General features: G+C 61.8%; 1 protein-coding gene across 4 annotated transcripts in view; it reads left to right on the forward strand.

Moving 5' to 3' along the window:
* Positions 1 to 17685, forward strand: part of AGAP3 (ArfGAP with GTPase domain, ankyrin repeat and PH domain 3) — a 54948-nt gene extending 37263 nt beyond the window's left edge. For 2 of the 4 annotated variants that reach the window (XM_043589937.1, XM_043589941.1), the window contains exons 10-18: positions 1302 to 1406; positions 7678 to 7846; positions 11508 to 11621; positions 13381 to 13518; positions 15218 to 15372; positions 15468 to 15558; positions 15705 to 15927; positions 16593 to 16848; positions 16990 to 17685. In XM_043589937.1, the coding sequence (XP_043445872.1) occupies positions 1302 to 1406; positions 7678 to 7846; positions 11508 to 11621; positions 13381 to 13518; positions 15218 to 15372; positions 15468 to 15558; positions 15705 to 15927; positions 16593 to 16848; positions 16990 to 17196 (1458 nt within the window). In that variant the 3' untranslated portion in view covers positions 17197 to 17685. Of the gene's footprint in view, positions 1 to 1301; positions 1407 to 7677; positions 7847 to 11507; positions 11622 to 13380; positions 13519 to 15217; positions 15373 to 15467; positions 15559 to 15704; positions 15928 to 16460; positions 16572 to 16592; positions 16849 to 16989 lie in introns of those variants that run through there. The other 2 variants (XM_043589939.1, XM_043589938.1) reach the window with 2 other exon arrangements.

Genomic DNA, 17685 nt, shown 5'->3' on the forward strand with positions numbered 1-17685 from the left:
CCCTTTGGGCCCCAGAACCATAGGTGATACTATTTCCTCATACTTGAATCTCTCTCTCTCTCTCTCTTTTTTTTAATGTTTATTTATTATGAGAGAGCACGTGCAAGCAGGGGAGGGGCAGAGAGAGAGAGAATATGCCAGGCAGGCTTTGTGCTGTCAGCACAGAGCCCGACGTGGGGCTCGAACCCACGAACCGTGAGATCATGACCTGAGCCAAAGTTGGACGCTTAACCGACTGAGGCCCCAGGCGCCCCCACACTCGAATCTCTTAATCCCGGTTTTCCTGCTTGTCTGAGAGCAGGGCCCTCCATTCCTAAGGGAGAAGGCCTTGTGATCAGGGCCACATCTTTGAGCTCCTCCTCTCTGGTGCCCACTGCGGTTGGGCTCCGGGTGCTTCCCCTGCTCTCCTAGGCCGCTGCTGATCCTGACTCCCCGCTTGAGCCCCCTCCCGGTGGCTGTGCCCTTGGAGTTTTGTCTGGGAATCTCCAGGCGGCACTGCCTCTTGTCGGCCCTCCTGCCTTCGGTTGATGCTGGTCCTGAGAACCTGCCACCGGGACCTGTTGGTGGTACTGTCCTTCCCCTGACCCCCGCTCCTCTCCTCAGCCATTCCTTCTCCTGTGATGACTGTCGTGTCAAGGAGAGAGCCAGAGACGGGTGAGGGCCTCTTCAGGGGTTGCCCTTAGAGGCAGGTGGAGGCCGTTCTTGGAGTTCTCTGCAGGTGTCCTCCCCTTTCAGCATCTCTGGCGGCCACGGTCTCAGCTGGCTTCTTTCAACCCACCCACCGGACGTTCGCCGAGTGCCTGCCGTGTCCCAAGCACTGTCATGGTGCTGAGGGTGTGTCAGTGAACAAAACACACGGACAGGCTTGCAGGGGAAATTTGGTCGCTGAGCTCTGTGGCCGGGGCTGCGCCTTGGGGAGTCTGGAACATTCCGGGGGCGGTTAGGGGATTTCTGCCCTATTCACCCACCCCTGGAGACACACGGGCAGGAGCATCACTGCCAGAGGCCACCTGAAACCCTGCCTCCTGCTGCTGGCACGGCCCCACGACTCCGGGGAAGGGGGCGGCCCCCAGGCTGCTTGCTGGTGAACCGTCAGGGAAGCCCAAGTTCCGTGGAAGGTCCCGTCTAACTGGCTTCCCCCAGGTCGGCTCTGGTCCTTTACAGCCTCTCTGCTCAGAGGAGCACAGTGGCCCAGGAGGACGGGCGACGGAGGACGGTGTTCCCTAGTGCCCCCCTGACCTTCTCCGGGCCCCCCGACGTGCGGGGCTGGCACCTGTCTCTGATCCCGCCTCTGTCCTCAGGGCATCCTGCTGAAACGGAGTGGCAAGTCCCTGAACAAGGAGTGGAAGAAGAAGTACGTGACGCTCTGTGACAACGGACTGCTCACCTACCACCCCAGTCTGCACGTGAGTCTGGGGGAGGGGTTGGGGACCCGAGGAAGAGTGACCCGAGTGGAGGGGGGCGCTGACTCCACGACTGAAGGGAAGCAGGCCTCAGTGGGTTCAAAGGCACCTGCCCTTTGGGAAGAGCCTCACTTTGGCGGCTTGGGAACCACACCACCTGTGCGACCGAGGCCGGGGCCGAGCCCTTCATTCTAAAGTCTGACTTGTGGCTGCGCCCTTGAGAGGAGACTCACCCCCGGGGATGGCTGCCTCTAGGCGAGGCTGCTGTGTGCGGTCGGGCCCCACATCCTGGCCCCCGCTTGTGGAGAGAGCGGGATTGGGCCCCACTTACCTGGAATTGCTCAAGCTGGGGATGCCGGTGTCACCGCCCAGTTGTCTCTTGGGGAGCCACGCGAGCACGGGAGTCCCTGGGTTCCCGGGCCTGGCGTGATGGAGAGCCGGGGGGCAGTTGGGCCGGGGCTGCGGAGAATGGCACGCGTCCTCTCGGGGAAAGGGAGCGTGGGGGTGGCGACGATGGCGGGTGGAGGGGTCTGGGGGGGGGTGGCCTGTGCCCCGGCGAGGGGGGCGGTGCGGTGACTGTAGAGTGGCCCCCGTGGCAGCTCTCCCACCCTTCCCGCCTCCCGCCTCCCCTCACCGCGTGGCTCCAGCACACAGCTGTCACCAGAATCCATCTCTGTCACCGCCCCACTGTGGGGCTAATGAGTTCTCCCGTGAACCCCCTCAAGCACAGCACGCGGGCCGGCCCCACCCCCGGCCCAGGAGCCCAGGGCCTGCCTCCGAGGGTCCCTTGGCTGCCTCTGAATCTGCACAAGGTGTCGGGGAGGCCCGACCCAAGAGGCGCCGGGGATGCGCGGTTCTGGCCGTAACCCGGTCCCGAGGGCACCTCCCAGGCACGAAAACGCACGAAGGCCCGGCTCGGGAATAGCGGCCGGGCGGTCTGCTTCCCATCAGGCCGGAGCCCGGCCTCGCCCTCCTGGGTTTCTCCGTATCCGACTCCTCGGGCACTAACCGTTCCCCTTAACTCGGGGGACGCCGCTACTTAGCGTTTCCTCCTAGCGTCTCATCCTCCACAGGGTGGGAGCCGGCCTCAGGAGACTGGGGGGTTGAGGACGGGCCACACCAGGTGGCCTTGGGGACTTGGTAGAGGCCCCTCAGCACCATCCCCTCCCCTACTCCAGCGGCCGCCTTGTACGCAGACCCGGTCCTGCTGCTGAGCCCGTGCGAGGCAGCGCGACACAGGTGTCCTAGAAAGTCACGGGGCCTCCTGCAGGTACAGGGCTCTGTAGCACAGAGACAGCAGAGCCTCGGCATTTCCCAGCCAGGCCCGATTCTAGGCCAGTCTAGCTCCTGCTAACTCCCAGCTGCTTGTATTTTCACCCCGGCCGCCCCGGCCCCCAGGCAAGATGGACTCGCTCTCCTCAGGCGGCGTCTTGCCAGTGGAGCTGGGAACTAGCCTCTCCGAAGCATCCTGGTCCCCCCTACACCCCTCCCCGCTCCGTGTGGGGGTGGCCTTGGCGTTCCCCTCTGTGCACCCTTACCTGTTCTTTCTGCTTTGTGCCGCCCTAGCTGTGTCTGTCCCCTTAGCCTGTCCCCATGTCTCAGATAATGGAGGAAGCCCGGAGAGGGGGAGGGGGACCGTAGAGGGGTCCCGGGACACAAAGGAATGTGTGAGATGCTGTGTTTGGTTTGGGTTTAGGAAGGGAAGGTAAAGGCTCGCGAGAACTCTGGTTTTACACTCAACCAATTAGAGAGCAGAAGCTTGGCGGGGCCGGCTGGATCGTCATCGGTCACCCAGCCACTGGCTGAGCTAATACTTGGACCCATGACTTTGACTCGGAGCATCACCCGGAATTTTCTGCATGTGCCGAGAGCAGCTCTCTTCGGGGCTGGCTGAGAAAGTTCTCGGAGAGTTAACATCCGGGCAAGTGTTGCCTAGACTGTTGTCAGGAAGGGTGGAGGGACCCCATGGGCCTGCCTGGGCCAGGATGGGTGCCTGAGCTTCTCCGAGTCCCTTCCAGCGCCTCGCCTGTTGAGCTCTGTGCTTCTTGGTGTGTTCAGGGGCCTGGGACGGGATGTGGGTGGCAGGGGCTTCCAGCCCCTTCCTTGCTTTCCTGCAAGGTGAGTCTAAGAGGCAGGCGGCCCTGCTGGCCTCTTGTTCTCTGGGCCACGGGACCTCGTGGAGAGGTTGAGCAAAAGGCTCCTCTGAGAGCACAGGCTCTGTGTCTGCTCTTCATCCATTGACTCTGGGATCAAAACCTATGTCTTCCTCCCACGCCAGCATCCGGGGGGGACTGGGCTGTGCAGATGGCAGCATCCCTGCCCTGTGGGCGCTGCTTTTCTCAGCAGACACGAATCGGGGTTCAAAACAGAAGCTGGAGTGAAGACCAAATCAGGGGTCGTCACGTGCCGCTGCGAGACCGGGGTTGGCGTCTCCTCCTGGCTAAGGCTGCCCGCTCCGTCCGCCCCCCTCGCTTCTTGCTTTCCTTCCTCGGTTGCAGCTCTCAAGTGTTGTTGGCTTACCTGCCTCCGTCTCCCCTTTGCCGTGTTTCCCAACCTGAGCAAGCGTCTTAGTTGACCGCCATCCCCGTGCCGAGGGCGGCCTGTCTCCCGGGAGGTTCCCTCCTGTTCGGGCGCCGTGCGGCCGAGGGGCCTTCCGGTAACCCCAGAGGGACGCGCACTACTCTGGGCCTAGGGTGCTGCCGTCTCAGGGACCAGAGGGCGGCCGTACCGGTGACTCACCTGCCGACAGAGGCCAGTGGGGTTGGAGGGACTGGAAGGGCGTACAGAGGAAGGGCTGGTGGGCAGGCCTCAAGCCTTACGCCCGATCCTTGCCTGGCCCAAGAGAGCCCGCCACAGCCTCCCCCATTTTGCAGCCAGCGGAGCCATTCACACAATCACCTTCTGTTAATTCTATCTGCAACATCAATTAAATTGTTTGTAGAAACTAATTGAATGTGGCTTAATCACACATCTTAATAGCTTTCCACGCTCTGAACTCGTTGTTAATTCCAGTAATAAAACGAGATGAGAACGCTGGCTGGGTAATTAGCGAGGAGGCTGGGGAAGAAATTGCTGTTTGATGGTGGGTAATAAAGGCAGCCGTGGTGACCGCTCTCCTGAGCAGCCGCTGCCACCGCCACCGCCGAGCTCCCCGTTCTGCTGACGGAGGGAAACGCTGTTGCTCTGCCCCTCGTGTCCCTGTCCCTGCTGCTGCTCCTCGCGCTCCTTACCACACTGTCCTTGGGCTGGGTCCCCCTCTCCTAGTCTCCTAGCGCGGTCCCGGTCCCAGAGCCGAGCAGAGCGCGAGGCTGCAGGCCTGCCCTGCCACTAGCCACGCCCCCTGGTGTGGCCAGGGAGCCCGAGGGGGGCCGGGCCCCTCAGGTTGGTCTCTGGCCCCTGGGCCCAGAACAGAGTCCCTCTGTGCAGCTTCTGTCCTCGGCATGGGGTCCGATTGTCCCACGTCCCAGCCTGGGCGTCCCAGGGCCGTCGTGGGGCCTGAAAACTGTTGCAGCTGCTGTGACCTCCTTGTGAACTAGAGCAGCCCGAGCCCCTCCCCCAAGAGGGGGACCGCAGCTGCGTCTTCGGCCCAGCCAGCTGTTGACAGTTGTCTGGAGCAGCCAATCCGAGATGTGAGACTCTGTGCGGGGACCCGCGACGGGTGCGTGCAGAAGCCGAGTGGACGCTGGGCTCCCACCAAGGAGGGCTCGAGACGGGCCGATGCTGGGCTCTGGGCTGAAAGCAAGAGCTGAGGGCCAGCCGTGGCCGGATGGGCGTGCTGAGTTTGCTGAAAAGTGGAAGCATAGAAGGGACACGGGGCGGGGGACAGGAAAGGGGCTCCTGGGTTTGTCTCTCCCAGCCACCGTGGCGTGGCTCAGCGCTGGTGACAGAGAACCCTGGGGGTGAGAGGTTGTCACAGGGGTCCCCCCCATGAGTGAAGACTGCTCCTCCTGACTTCTCTAGTGTCGTCCTGTGGTTCTGAGACCTGAAGCCGACCCCCTGGGAGCCGGGGGGGCCGGGCACCGGGCGCTGTTCCTAATGGGGGACCAGGTGGTGGCCGGAGGGGGTGCACGCAGCCCAGAGCTGCGTGGAAGTGAGCTCCTCCCTGGTCACACGGGGGGGGAGCAGGGGGGCGCTCTTCCTCTGTGCCTGACGAGGCCCCTCTGTCCTTCTGAAGGGCCGTGTGCCTGTGAAGGTGTCCGAGCTTCATGGAGAACAGAAGACATCTACAGGCCCGGCCGGGCCTCACCGCTGCTGGTGAGGCCACGGTGCTCGCCTCAGCGGCGCCCCTCCTTCCCATGGCCCTCAGGGGTCCCCTGCCCTGATGACCCACCTCGGAAGTGAGGTGCAGCCTGAGGCGGGAGCCTGGTATCGGGCGCCCTTTCCTTTCTCTTGCCCCTCCTCCTAACTGGAAGCTCGCATGTTCTCTTGGTTCCGCTCGACGTCTTGGTCGTTCCCAGAGCAGGGGCTGCTGCGAGCCCCTGGTCAGCCCCTGCCTTTTCCTTGTCTCCCAAAAGGTAGCATTCCCCTCCTGCGCTTTAAAACAGAGGACACCGGGGGCACCTGGGGGGGCTCAGTCGCTTGAGCCTCCGACTTCAGCTCAGGTCACGATCTCGTGGTTCATGAGTTCGAGCCCTGTGTCGGGCTCTGTGCTGACAGCTCGGAACCTGCTTCGGAATCTGTGGCTTCCCCTCTCTCTCTGTCCCCTCCCCAGCTCATGCTGTCTCTGTCTCTCAAAAAATAAACATTAGAAAAAAAAAAAAAAACTGAGGACACGGTCCCTTTTCCCTGAAGCTAACGGGTGAGAAGGCAGGAGAGCCGCCAGGTGACAGAAAGTCTGAAGTCCCAGAGCGGGTGAAGGTACGAGGGGCTGGGGGCTGTAACCACAGGGGGACCGTGTCTCAGGGAAACTCTGTGTACCAAGCTCCCCCAGGGTGCTCCTGAGGGGAGAAGAGCAGGTTGGAGTCTGATCGGTGGGATCCCATCAAAGCTGCAGCTGGCACCACCGGCCTGATCCTGTTCCCTGGAAGGAGTTTTTTTGGCCACATATCACCGGGGACGTGAGGCTGGGACCTGCTGCAGACCTTGCCTTGCCGGTGACGGCAGCGAGGAAGTGGGAGTCGGCCGTCTGGAAGGAGAGACCAGAAGCAGTGGGCAGAGCTCGGGTCCGGCCAGGCTCGGGTCTAAAGCAGGAAGCTAGAGGCCGGGGGCCGGGCTCTGCTCTGTGGCCCCCAGGTTGTGGCTCCACCGCGGGACTCTTAGGCCAGTGGCCATATGGTGGGAACGGGTGGGGGCAAGGAGCGGCTCTCACTCTCTGGTTGCTCCCCACTCCTCCCCTTCTGGGGCCCCTTGGGTGCTGACTTGAAGTCGGGGGGAGTTCCTGGGCCGCGGAGGTCTGCCTTCAGTGCACTGCCTTGGGAATCTGCAAAGGCGGGGCCCGAGTCTGGTTCTGCCGCCTTCTGATCATGTGACCTTGGGCAGATTAACCTTCGTGAGCCATTTCTTCAACTGTAAAGTGGCCCTGGTAACACCCCCTCCTATGTCCTTGTGAAAATACAGGAAATATAAGCTGTGGCCAGAGTGCAGGGAATAGCGGGGCGTATAAGTGGGCAGGTGAGGTGGTGACAACAGTTACTGTTATTTCGCTGGTACCTGTGAAACCGTGGACCTGTCTCTGTATTCCTAAGAATGGCAAAAAGAATCAAAGGCTTCTTTTTGACTGCTCACAAATATTTATTGTCAGGCACTGTTGTAAGGAGTGAGGGACTGTTCGAGGGTCTGAAAGTTCCCTGGGCCCCAGTGGTGGCGGAAGCTTCTGGAAACAGGGCCCAAGTACTCGGTGGCTGGCCACCCAGAGCCTGGAGCAACCCAGTCATCTGTGTCCTGGGGAGTTTGTCAGTTCCTCTCCTGGCCACGTGGGCCTTCTCTTCCTAAATTCCGCCTCGGTCCGGTGTTTGGCCTCATTTGCGTTGCCTCCTGAGCTGTCTTTCCTCGAGGAGCCCCGCGCCTCAGCTCTTGCTCCACGCCCTTCTTTCCCCCTGGACGCTGCCCCGCTCCTGGCTGAGTCCCCCCAGAGCTGCGCTCGGGTGTCGTCCAGAGGTGGAGATCGGTGGGCTTCCCAGTCCTGCTTTCTAGAACTTGGGCTTTCTCCTCTCTCTTTCTGTGTCCTCCGGCGCGGGCAAGACCTGAGTTGGCGGGTCAGCGTCAGGGACCAAGTGCTGCCGAGGAGTGACCCGTCCTAATGAATCTTTGTCTGTTTTGTCCACGTGGCCCTTAGGATTACATGCAGAACATCCACGGCAAGGAGATCGACCTGCTGCGGACGACAGTGAAAGTGCCAGGGAAGCGCCTGCCCCGAGCCACGCCTGCCACAGCCCCAGGCACCAGCCCCCGGGCCAACGGGCTGGCCTTGGAGCGGAGTAACACGCAGCTGGGCGGGGGCACAGGTGAGGTGGCTGCCAAGGTGAGGGGGGTTGGCGGGCACGTGGAGAGCATTGCTTCCTTTCTCTAGAAGAGTGGAGAGTGTGGCGACGGAGGCCTAAAAAGGTAGGCGGCTGTGGGGCCTGTTTCGCAGCCTGGGTCCTTAGGGCTCCAGACATGCCTGCCACCCAGGGTTATGCTTCAGGATCGGCTCGGCCAAATGCATTTGCCAAAACGCTGCCCTCACGGAGGTGGCAGGGGTAGCAGCCGGCATACAGCCCGGCGGGTGGTTTGCAGATGGAGCATAGGGCCCGACAGCCTCCTGCCGACAGGTGCCGTCAGGGGTCCTGGGACCATGTGGCCTCGTCTGGAGCCAAGGCTGGCGACGGTGGGACCTCTGGCATGCGTGTCGTGTGGGTGGGGAGGGAGGTGGACGGGGGCAGAGCTCCCTGGGGTGCCCCGGCAAACGTCCGTGGGGCTGCAGTGAGAGGTAGGGTCTTTGCTCAGAGAGGACGGAGTTTAGAGGGAAGCTAAAAGCCGCGCCGACTCTGCCGTGTGTCTGGCGGTGCGGGAAGAAGGACTAGAGCCTGAGAGTGTGGACTTGGGGCGTGGCGGCTTTTCCTTGACCGGTTCTTACCTTTCCAGATGGTACCCTGAGTTCAGGTGAAGGATGCTTACGTTCCTTTCTGTCTCTGGCTCTTTGTGCCTCCCGAGGCCTCTGTGGCTCCTAAGCCACACTGCTGTCCTGCCCGCACCGAGTCCCCTTGCCCCAGATCCACCTTGGCTTCTGGGCCCTACTGTTGTCCTACATGATTGGCTCTCCTTGTCCTTGGACCCAGAAACAGCTGCTCACGACACTCTCCCGCCCTCCCAGTTGCTGCGAGGTGCCCCTGTCCCAGGGGTGGCTCTTAGTGGCACAGGTGTGCTGTTCCCCAGAGGGCAGGGAGACCAGGGGGTGCTTCTGCATCACAGCACTAGGCCGCTGCGGGCATTCAGTGGACGGAGGGGTGGGTACTAAGTCCCTGGAGTCGGACGAAACAGACCCCGTAGAACCGCCCCCCTCGGGATGCCGATAGGCCCGCAGGAGCGACTCCGGGTTCAGAGGTCAGACCGTGGCCTCCTGCGTGGCCTCCTTGTTTGGGGCAAGTGGGCACGTGGCACCCCGGCCCCGTGGCATTTGTTCAGTCCCCGCTGACCAGGCTGGAGGGACTGCCACCTGCCGATCGAGCCTGTCGGGCCGCGGTTTTGCAGCCCCGGGAAGTGGAGGTCATCCTCCCCGCTTTGCGGATGAGGAAACAGAAGGCTCGGCGAGCTTAAGAAAACTTGCCTGTAAAATCCCACAGTAAGTGGTAGAGCTGCGGTTTGAACCTAACCGTGCCTGACTCGAAAAGCCACGCTTCCCCAAGCCACCCCGAGCTCGGACGGAAGCCCTTGACCGTGCAGAGGGGGACCTCTAGTAGACTAAGGGAAGGAAGGAAGGAAGGATGGGTGAGCATCACGGTGGGGTGCTGAGAGCCCCCTGGAGGGGTGCACTAGGGGAAGGGTTGAATGGCAGAGACGGCGGGCCACGTGCTCTGCCCGGAGAGCCAAGTGAGGGCTGCTGGGAAATCGCTGGCCTGCAGGGGCACGGAGGGCTGGGGATCAGCCAGGGCCCTAAGCGCTCCGGAGCTGCACGGAGGCCATGCGGGGCAGCCTCTCATCGGGCTTGGGTGGGGGGTGGGCGTTCTCCTGTCATACCAGAGGATGAAGAAGTGTCAGGACTCTAGGTGGGGAGCCTTTCCTTGAAGTCAGGTAGCCAGGGGAAAGCCGGGCGGCTTCCTCAAAGGGAAACAGTGGGACCCCCTGTCCTGTCACATTCCTGGGCCCTGATAGCCTTCCCCTGGGGAGGGGTGCCCCTGGACGAGAGAGACACACACGGCATGCTCACCCGCACGATTCCCGGCACCCACGAGCACCGGCGTCCCCAGAACACACAGACGGGGCATTTACCCAAGCCTGTGTCCCCTCCACCGCACGCCGACACCGACCTCGTGCACACTCACACATGTCTCGCGCTCACCGGGCGATGTTAACATCTCATTATCTTTGTTACTGTAATTACATTATCCGCTGCTTTATGCAGAATTATCCTCCGAGGACTAATTGATGGCTCCATGTTTAATTCATTAATCATTAGCATCAAATTCGACAATTACAGTGCACACTGATTGTGGGATTGCAGGCGTAATGAGGGGAGAATTAACAAAGAAAAGGGAAAGCACTTTCCCTCCCTCGGGGGTTTTGAGTTGGGGGGCTCGGGGAGGAAGTTGGGCCTGTGATGTCTTTGGGTGGGGCCGGGACGAAGCAGGGGTAAGATTTGGAAGCCAGGAGGGGACGGGAGCGGGAGAGGGGTAGGGGGAAGCGAGGTCTCTGAGAATTTAGGAACTGCCTATGCCGCCCTGGAGGGTCTCCTGCCAGGGAGCGAGGAGGGTGCCCCGGGAAGGGCAGTTTGCAGGGAGCTGTCAGCCCAGAGTGGCAGGGGGGGCGGGATTGTGAAGAGAAAGTACCGGCATGTTGCCTCGAGGGGATGGGGGGGACGGGGAGTGGGGCAGGCCGGCAGGCAGTGTTGGCACCACACGTATATTAATAGGCACTTACTGAGCGTCTGGTCCTGCCTCGGGTGTCACGACGAATACAAGAGAAACACAAAACGTGCCTTCCACCTTTCGGCATCGCACGGTCCCCAGAGCACGTTTCTTTACCTTCTAGTGGCTTCAGCTCAGAGCTTCCCATCCCTCGGCTTCCAGAAACTCCGCCCGTGTGTTCCCGGGACTGGTGGAAGCCTTGACTCTGACGCTTGCTCTCCCACCGTGTCCGGCCCCCGGGCCCTGTCTCTGCCTCCTTACTAACCTCCAGCGCTGGGCTGCCTCTGCTTTTCCAGCACCTCGGGCGTGGTCCACCTGTCCTCAGACTTCCCATCTCCATTGCCCTCTGGCCTCAGTCCCCATGCTTAGGTGGCCTGAGGTGAGAGGGCAGCGGAGGCCCCGTGGCTGTCCCCGCGGGCTCTCTTTGAGGGACTCCGTGCCGAGGGAGTCCGGCGGGAGTTGTGAGGGCATGCGAGGCCCTCCTGCCCTGGCCTTGGACTCCTGAGCCTTTGGTTCCCCTTGGCTCTGCCATTCCTCCCTGATGGGAAACGAAAGATTAATTTTCTCCAGCCCAACAGGATAATTACTAATACTAATTAGACATAATTACTTGAATTTGATACACTTATTTCTCGTCGGAACGGCACCAAAGCTGAGGCAAAGCAAATGGCATGTGTGGACTAGAATGCAGGGTGCAGGGGCCCGGTCAGGAGGGGAAGGGGGCCGGGGACGGTGGCCAGGCGAGGAGCACCGTGGTCATGGGGGTGTGGGTACCCCGTGCCCCGCTCTTCCGGCTACAGGAAGCGGGCAGGGGCGGACGCGCTCTTCATGGAGAGGGGTGTGAAACGTGGGACCAGCTGCCTCCCGAGCTGTGGAGGGCCCGGGTGAGGCCTCTGGGTCTCCAGCACGCCTGGCCCGGTACCTGGCAAAGCCCTCGTTTTCGGTCAACATTCTGCTAGAATTTCGCACGTTCTGCCCTTAGCCCTACTTTCAGGAAAGTCTGTGTGCCCCTTCCCCAGCCTCCCTTCCCAGTCTGACCCTTCCCCCCCCCCCCCACCCCCAGGTGCCCCCTACACGGCCAGCAGCCCGGCCTGGGCTGGCCCTCGCCCTGAGGGGCTGCACCAGCGCTCCTGCTCCGTTTCCAGCGCCGACCAGTGGAGTGATGCCCTGCCCCCAGGTACGCAGGACCCTGTTCAGCGACACAGAGGAGGGCAGCCAGGCAGCGTCTGCAGCCTGGGAGGCTGTGTTGGGATGGTGCCCAGGCCAAGGGGAGGGGCCCAGCAGAGCACTGCGGGGCCAGCTCTGGGTGGTCTGAGGAACGCTGTAGCCCTTCCCTTCTCCAGCAACCAAAGGCCACTTCGTGCCCGTTTACCCCTTTGCTGCCCCCGGGCCCTGCCTGTGGCTGGCTGGTGCCACAGAGACCTTCCCTCTGCAGCTCGTCTGCCCACCCACCGCTGTCCCCAGGCAGCGCCGGTGGCGCCTCCCGCATCCCCATCAGCCCCCTGCGCAGCCAGCTCATCAGCCTCACCGCGGGGGGGACAGGGAAGCGGCGGAGTAGGGAGGTCGGAGGCTGGGGGCTTTGAACGCGATTGGAAGGCGGCAACTCTCCTACCACGGAGAAGGGGGTTCCTAGAGGTAGGATCCGGGATCCGGACAGTTTTCCCAGGCCTGCTGCTGGACAGGCTGAGGCCCCATCCTGTGTAGCTGGTCAGAAATTCGGCCTTCTCTCTGCCATCCCACCCGCCTTCTACCTTCCTTCCTTTTCTTCCCCTTTTGTCCATTTTTGTGCCTTGCTCACATCCCGACTCTCCCTTCCCCTTATTTCTTCTCCCTGCGTCTTCAGTGAGCACCACCCCCCCACACACACACACACACACACGCGCACACACACTGCCCTTCCCCTTCCCCCTTTCCTCCCCCAATTTCTCTCACCCGTATCCTAACCCTTCGGTCACAGCTCAGCAGTTCTGCAGATTGAAAGGGAAATGGGCACAGGGCTGCCCTCCTTTCCCAGGTAAGGGTGTGAGGGAAGCAGGCCAGTCCAGGGTGTTCCCTGTCCCCTCAGAAGCCCAGGCAAAGCTGTTCCTCCCACTTTGCCTCGGGCGGGGCAGCAGTGCCTGGCTGGCCCAAGGCCCATCAACTCTTTTCCCCCCGTGCCTCCCAGGAGCCCCTCACAGGCTCCCATCCCCCTCGAAGCACTAACCCCCTAACCCCCGTCTGAGCTCTGCCGGCAGGAAAGAACTGGGTGCTCACAGCACAGGGGATCTCCCCCACCTCCTACTCCAAGTGCAAGCGCCCCTGGGGGCAGTGACCACGGAGGGTTGGAGAAGGGGAGCTGAGGGCGCTTCCCAGAGTCCCTGTCCTGACGGCCTGGGGCCCCTCTGTTGAGTCTGGAAGGAGGAAGGCAGGGAGGGAGGGAGCGTGTCTGCCTCTAATGAAGTTTGACATTTAGTGGTGAGCGCCGGGCGGGGTGTGGGAGACGGGAGCTTGATTAGCGCGCTCTAATTGACAGTAATTAGGCAGCTCCCTGATTGTTTCTAATTCTGCTATTAATTGTGAGGAGCGGGGAGTGTGATTGAGGATAAATTTGGTGCGGAGCTGCTGGGGCTTCAGCTCCCTGTGAGTTCCCTGGGCCGCCTTCCGCCCCTCCGGGCTGCCAAAGCCCTAGCCGCCCTGCCCTAGCCGCCGACTACGATGCCTCCTTGCCTTTCATCCGAGTTCCCCACACTCTTCCCCTTTCACCTTCTCCTCCTCCAAGGCTGGGGAAGCTCTGGGACCTGGGATTGGGACCGGCCGGCAGACCCCTCCCCGGGGCTCTCCCAGGGTGGTCCAGCTGCAGTTCAGGGTGGAGCTCCCAGTGGCACGAGGCAGGTCTCGCGCTCTGCGCACCCCCCTCCCTCCCTCTTCCCACACTTCTCCCACTCTCCCCTCACCAGCCAGTGGCCCAGCTGAGGTGCTCAGTTCCAGCCCCAAGCTGGAGCCTCCCCCATCTCCCCACTCCAACCGGAAGAAGCACCGGCGGAAAAAGAGCACCGGGACCCCCCGACCAGACGGCCCCAGCGGTGCTGCTGAAGGTTAGGGGGACCTAGAGGGAAACTGGGGCACAGGAGGTGGGCTGTGGGATTCGGGGATAGTACCCTAAAAGCAACACCATTCTTAACATTTTTAGAGTAAGCATTTTGTAATAATAATTAGCAATAACCATACTTCCACAACTTCTTTTGGTAATCTAGACCCAGAATCTTAGAAAAGCGCTTTCTTCTGCCTAATTTAAACCCTTTCTACTAAAACGTGAGCTTCTCTTTTATTCCCTGTAGAAGGTAAAAGACGGCAGGCGGCTACTCCAATAGCCCTTCCAAGACTCGGGGGCAGGACCTATGCTTTGTGTGTCTCTTGTATCAGCCGTTGAGTTTCCTGAGTGCTGGGCACATAACTGGTGCTTGATACGTGTGTCTTAGCTGGCGAGGTCTCTCCTTAGTCGTCTTTAAGCTAAGGAATTCCAGCTCCTCGAGTGTTTTCCACGGGGCCTTTCTCATAATTTGGCGTTGATCATGGCACTCCTCTGATTTTCTCCCAAAGTATCTTCAAAGTGTTCCTCTTCTCAGTGGTTGAAGTCTCTTTGCTCCCAGATAAGTTGAACTTCTCGATGCGTAGTGGCTCATTTCCGCTCCGACTGTCAGGGATAGGGGTGTGGGTGGAGATCACCTCTAGGGGAAAGAGCCGCCCTTCCCAGCCTACCGTGGTGTAGTGATGCTTAGCACGCGTGGCAGGGGACCCAGGTACCCGGGAACTGAGCCCCGCAAAGGGCCGAGTTTGTGCAGTTCAGAGGCTGTACTGAGAGCAAGGTGAGGTGGAATGGTGGAGCCTGGGGAAGGAAGGGTACCAGCGTTCTTTTTCTAGGAGGCAGTTTCTGTTAGAGGTGCCCTTAGAGCAGGAGCCCAGCAGGAAGACGTCCAGGGAATGTGTGTCACTGAGGCGAGAGGCTGCCCGCGGGGCAGAACCTGAACTCCGGCCTTGGGCCTCCCCACAGGTATCTGAGTTGTCTCTCCAGCCCCCAGGACACATTCAGTCTCAGTGCTTGTTAGGAATCGTTCACCCGTAGGGTGGTGACCGCTGGGAATGAGATTTGTGTCGCTGTCTTCTGTTGGCCGAGAGGAGCAGAGCTTGGAACAGCTTCACCACGTCGCTTGGGGTCGCGGTCCGGCCTACAGAGCGGGGCACCACGGCTGTCCTCAGGTCCCTTTCCGCTCACACATCCCAGTTTGTGGGGACAACCTCGCCTCCTCTCCCCATCCACTTGTCCTTCCTGCCTCTCTCTGCCAGGGTAGCGGGGGAGGGGCCCGGCTCCCAGGAGCCCCACGCTGACGCCGTCAGGAATATTGGGTTTAATGAGCTGCAAAATGAGGCGGCTGCAGCTGACATGTACGGATGGTGCCCGCACCCGCCTTCCCCCACCCTCTCCCAGCGTCGCCTCCTAGCACCCGTCGCATCCTTCTCCAAACACCCCGCTCTGCTCCGGGAGGCACCCTGCTCCGAGTTCCAGGCCCATTCCTGGCAGTGCCAGCCAGGGACGCGAAGACCTTGCACCCTGTCTTTACCGAGGCGCCACAGGTGGTCGGGAAGAGGGGTTTGAGGGCTGCTCCGCACTCGTGGGCTTGGCCTTGGAGGCTGGGGTGGGGGGAAGAGGACGAGAGCCAGGCAGGCAGGAGAGCGGATGGAGGTGTGGCAGCGGGGCGCCCTCCCTGATGGTGGCAAATATCCCTGTCCCCACAGAGGCGGAGGAGTCCTTCGAGTTTGTGCTGGTGTCCCTCACCGGGCAGACGTGGCACTTCGAGGCCTCGACAGCGGAGGAGCGGGAGCTGTGGGTGCAGAGCGTGCAGGCCCAGATCCTTGCCAGCCTGCAGGGCTGCCGCAGCGCCAAGGACAAGGTTGGCACGGAGGCCCGGTTGGGGTGGGACCCAAGGTGGCCTGGTGACTGACCGCCCCCCCCCCCGCCCCGCCCCCGGTCTCTCCCGCTGTGCAGACTCGCGTGGGGAACCACAACGCGGCCCTGGCCGTGCAGGCCGTTCGCACCGTTCGCGGCAACAGCTTCTGTATTGACTGCGACGCCCCCAGTGAGTGTGGAGGCCGGCGGGGCTGGGGTCGGGGTGGCTTTGGGAAAGCCTGACGAGAGCCTTCCGGTGGGCCACCAGAGGGGACCTCCCCGGTGGTCTCACGCTGGTTGCCCGTGGACTTCATGCTGCTTCCTCTCCTCGCCTAGATCCAGACTGGGCCAGCTTGAACCTGGGTGCCCTGATGTGCATTGAGTGCTCAGGGACCCATCGACACCTGGGGGCTCACCTCTCCCGCGTCCGCTCCCTTGACCTCGATGACTGGCCACCCGAGCTGCTGGCTGTCATGACCGCCATGGGCAATGCCCTGGCCAACAGTGTCTGGGAGGGGGCCCTGGATGGCTATGCGAAGCCTGGGCCCGACGCCTGCCGGTGAGTGGATGAAGGGGGGGCCCTGCGGCTGGCCAGAAAGGGAAGGGACGGTGGTGCCCAGGTATGGGGAAGATCGGGATGGTGCTGAGTAGCTGCAGCCGTGCTCCAAGGGTTAAAACTGGCTGTTGCTCTGCTCCGCAGTTGGCCCCTTGGGGTGCCCCTCCCCCTCCCCGCCTGTCACTCAGGCTCCTCACAACAAGAGGCCCTTTCTGAGCCTTATCAGCAGGTCAGGGGCCAGCAGGAGGCGCATGCGCAGGGCCCTATCGCTCTGTGGCGTGAAGGCCCTAGCCTGAGCTCTGAGATGGGGAGAATGGGTGGGAGATAGGATAGCGCACGGGCCCCTAGTGTAGGCCCCCCACCCCCTTTGTTCCAGCAGGTCCAGATAAGCTACCACGGGAGCCCTGCCTGGAATCTTCCTGCCCTCTCAGCCCCCTACGTCCCTGCTGCCCCCGAGGGGCCTCTCTTCAGTGTTCCTCCCTTTCAGCCTCTTCCACACCCTTTGCATTACCCACTCTGTGCCGTCCGTTCCCTAGGTTTGTCTCTCCACTGCCCCGTCCTATGCCTTGTCTCTGCCGATTCCCCTTTCGGGGTGCTCCTGCCATTTCCTGACCGCCCTCCCCAGCCCCTGCCCGTTGGCTCATGCCTCGATGGACCTGTGGTTGCAGAGAGGAGAAGGAGCGCTGGATACGGGCCAAGTACGAACAGAAGCTCTTCCTGGCCCCGCTGCCGAGCTCGGACGTGCCGCTGGGACAGCAGCTGCTCCGGGCCGTGGTGGAGGACGACCTGCGGCTGCTGGTGATGCTTCTGGCCCACGGGTCCAAGGAGGAGGTGAACGAGACCTACGGCGACGGGGATGGGCGGACGGCTCTCCATCTCTCCAGCGCCATGGCCAACGTCGTCTTCACACAGCTGCTCATCTGGGTGAGTCGTGGGCTCCCTCCTTGCCTTGCCAGGGCCACCCTCGAAGGCTCCTCTGACCTACCTGATCTCCGTTCTGCCCCCAAGAACCCACACCTTCCTTGCCATGTCGTGCCAACTGTGAAAATGTGCTTCCTTCCGCAGTATGGGGTGGACGTGAGGAGCCGGGACGCCCGGGGCCTGACTCCACTGGCCTACGCCCGTCGGGCCGGTAGCCAGGAGTGCGCGGACATCTTGATCCAGCACGGCTGCCCTGGGGAGGGCTGTGGCTTAGCACCTACCCCCAACAGAGAGCCTGCCAATGGCGCCAACACCTCTGCTGAGCTGCACCGAAGTCCTAGCCTTCTATAAGGCCCAGGAAGAGGGCACAGGGGCCAGAAGGACTCCATGGCCTGGGGCCCCTCCTCCCTACACGCACTGGGGGGAGCCAAGACAGAGAAAGGAAGGAGAGGAAGAGTCAAACAGAAGAAGAGCCAAATGAGAAAGACAGAGGGACCAGAGGAGGCATCTGGGATTTGAGCTGCAGCAGAGGGGGAGTGGAGGTATTTTAGCCCTCTACCCCACGGTGCCACTGAAAAGGGACAGGACCCTTTGGAGGTACCTGTGAGGAGAGGGGAGCAGGACCTCTCCCTCCTCCAGATTCCTACCTTCTCCTGCCAGCCCCCTGCAAGCCTTCATCCTAAAACGGAGCCTGGACGGATAGGGCACAGGTTGGGGGGTGCTGGATGAAAGAGACGAGGGGGTGATCTGTGAGTCCGTGTAAATTTGTACATTGGAGTATTTATGTTTGTGTACATATCTGGTGTGTGTGATGAGCCAGTAAACCAGACTGTGTGTGGC

The sequence above is a fragment of the Prionailurus bengalensis genome, chromosome A2 (genome assembly GCF_016509475.1).
Source record: "Prionailurus bengalensis isolate Pbe53 chromosome A2, Fcat_Pben_1.1_paternal_pri, whole genome shotgun sequence".
Taxonomy (NCBI): Eukaryota; Metazoa; Chordata; class Mammalia; order Carnivora; family Felidae; genus Prionailurus; species Prionailurus bengalensis.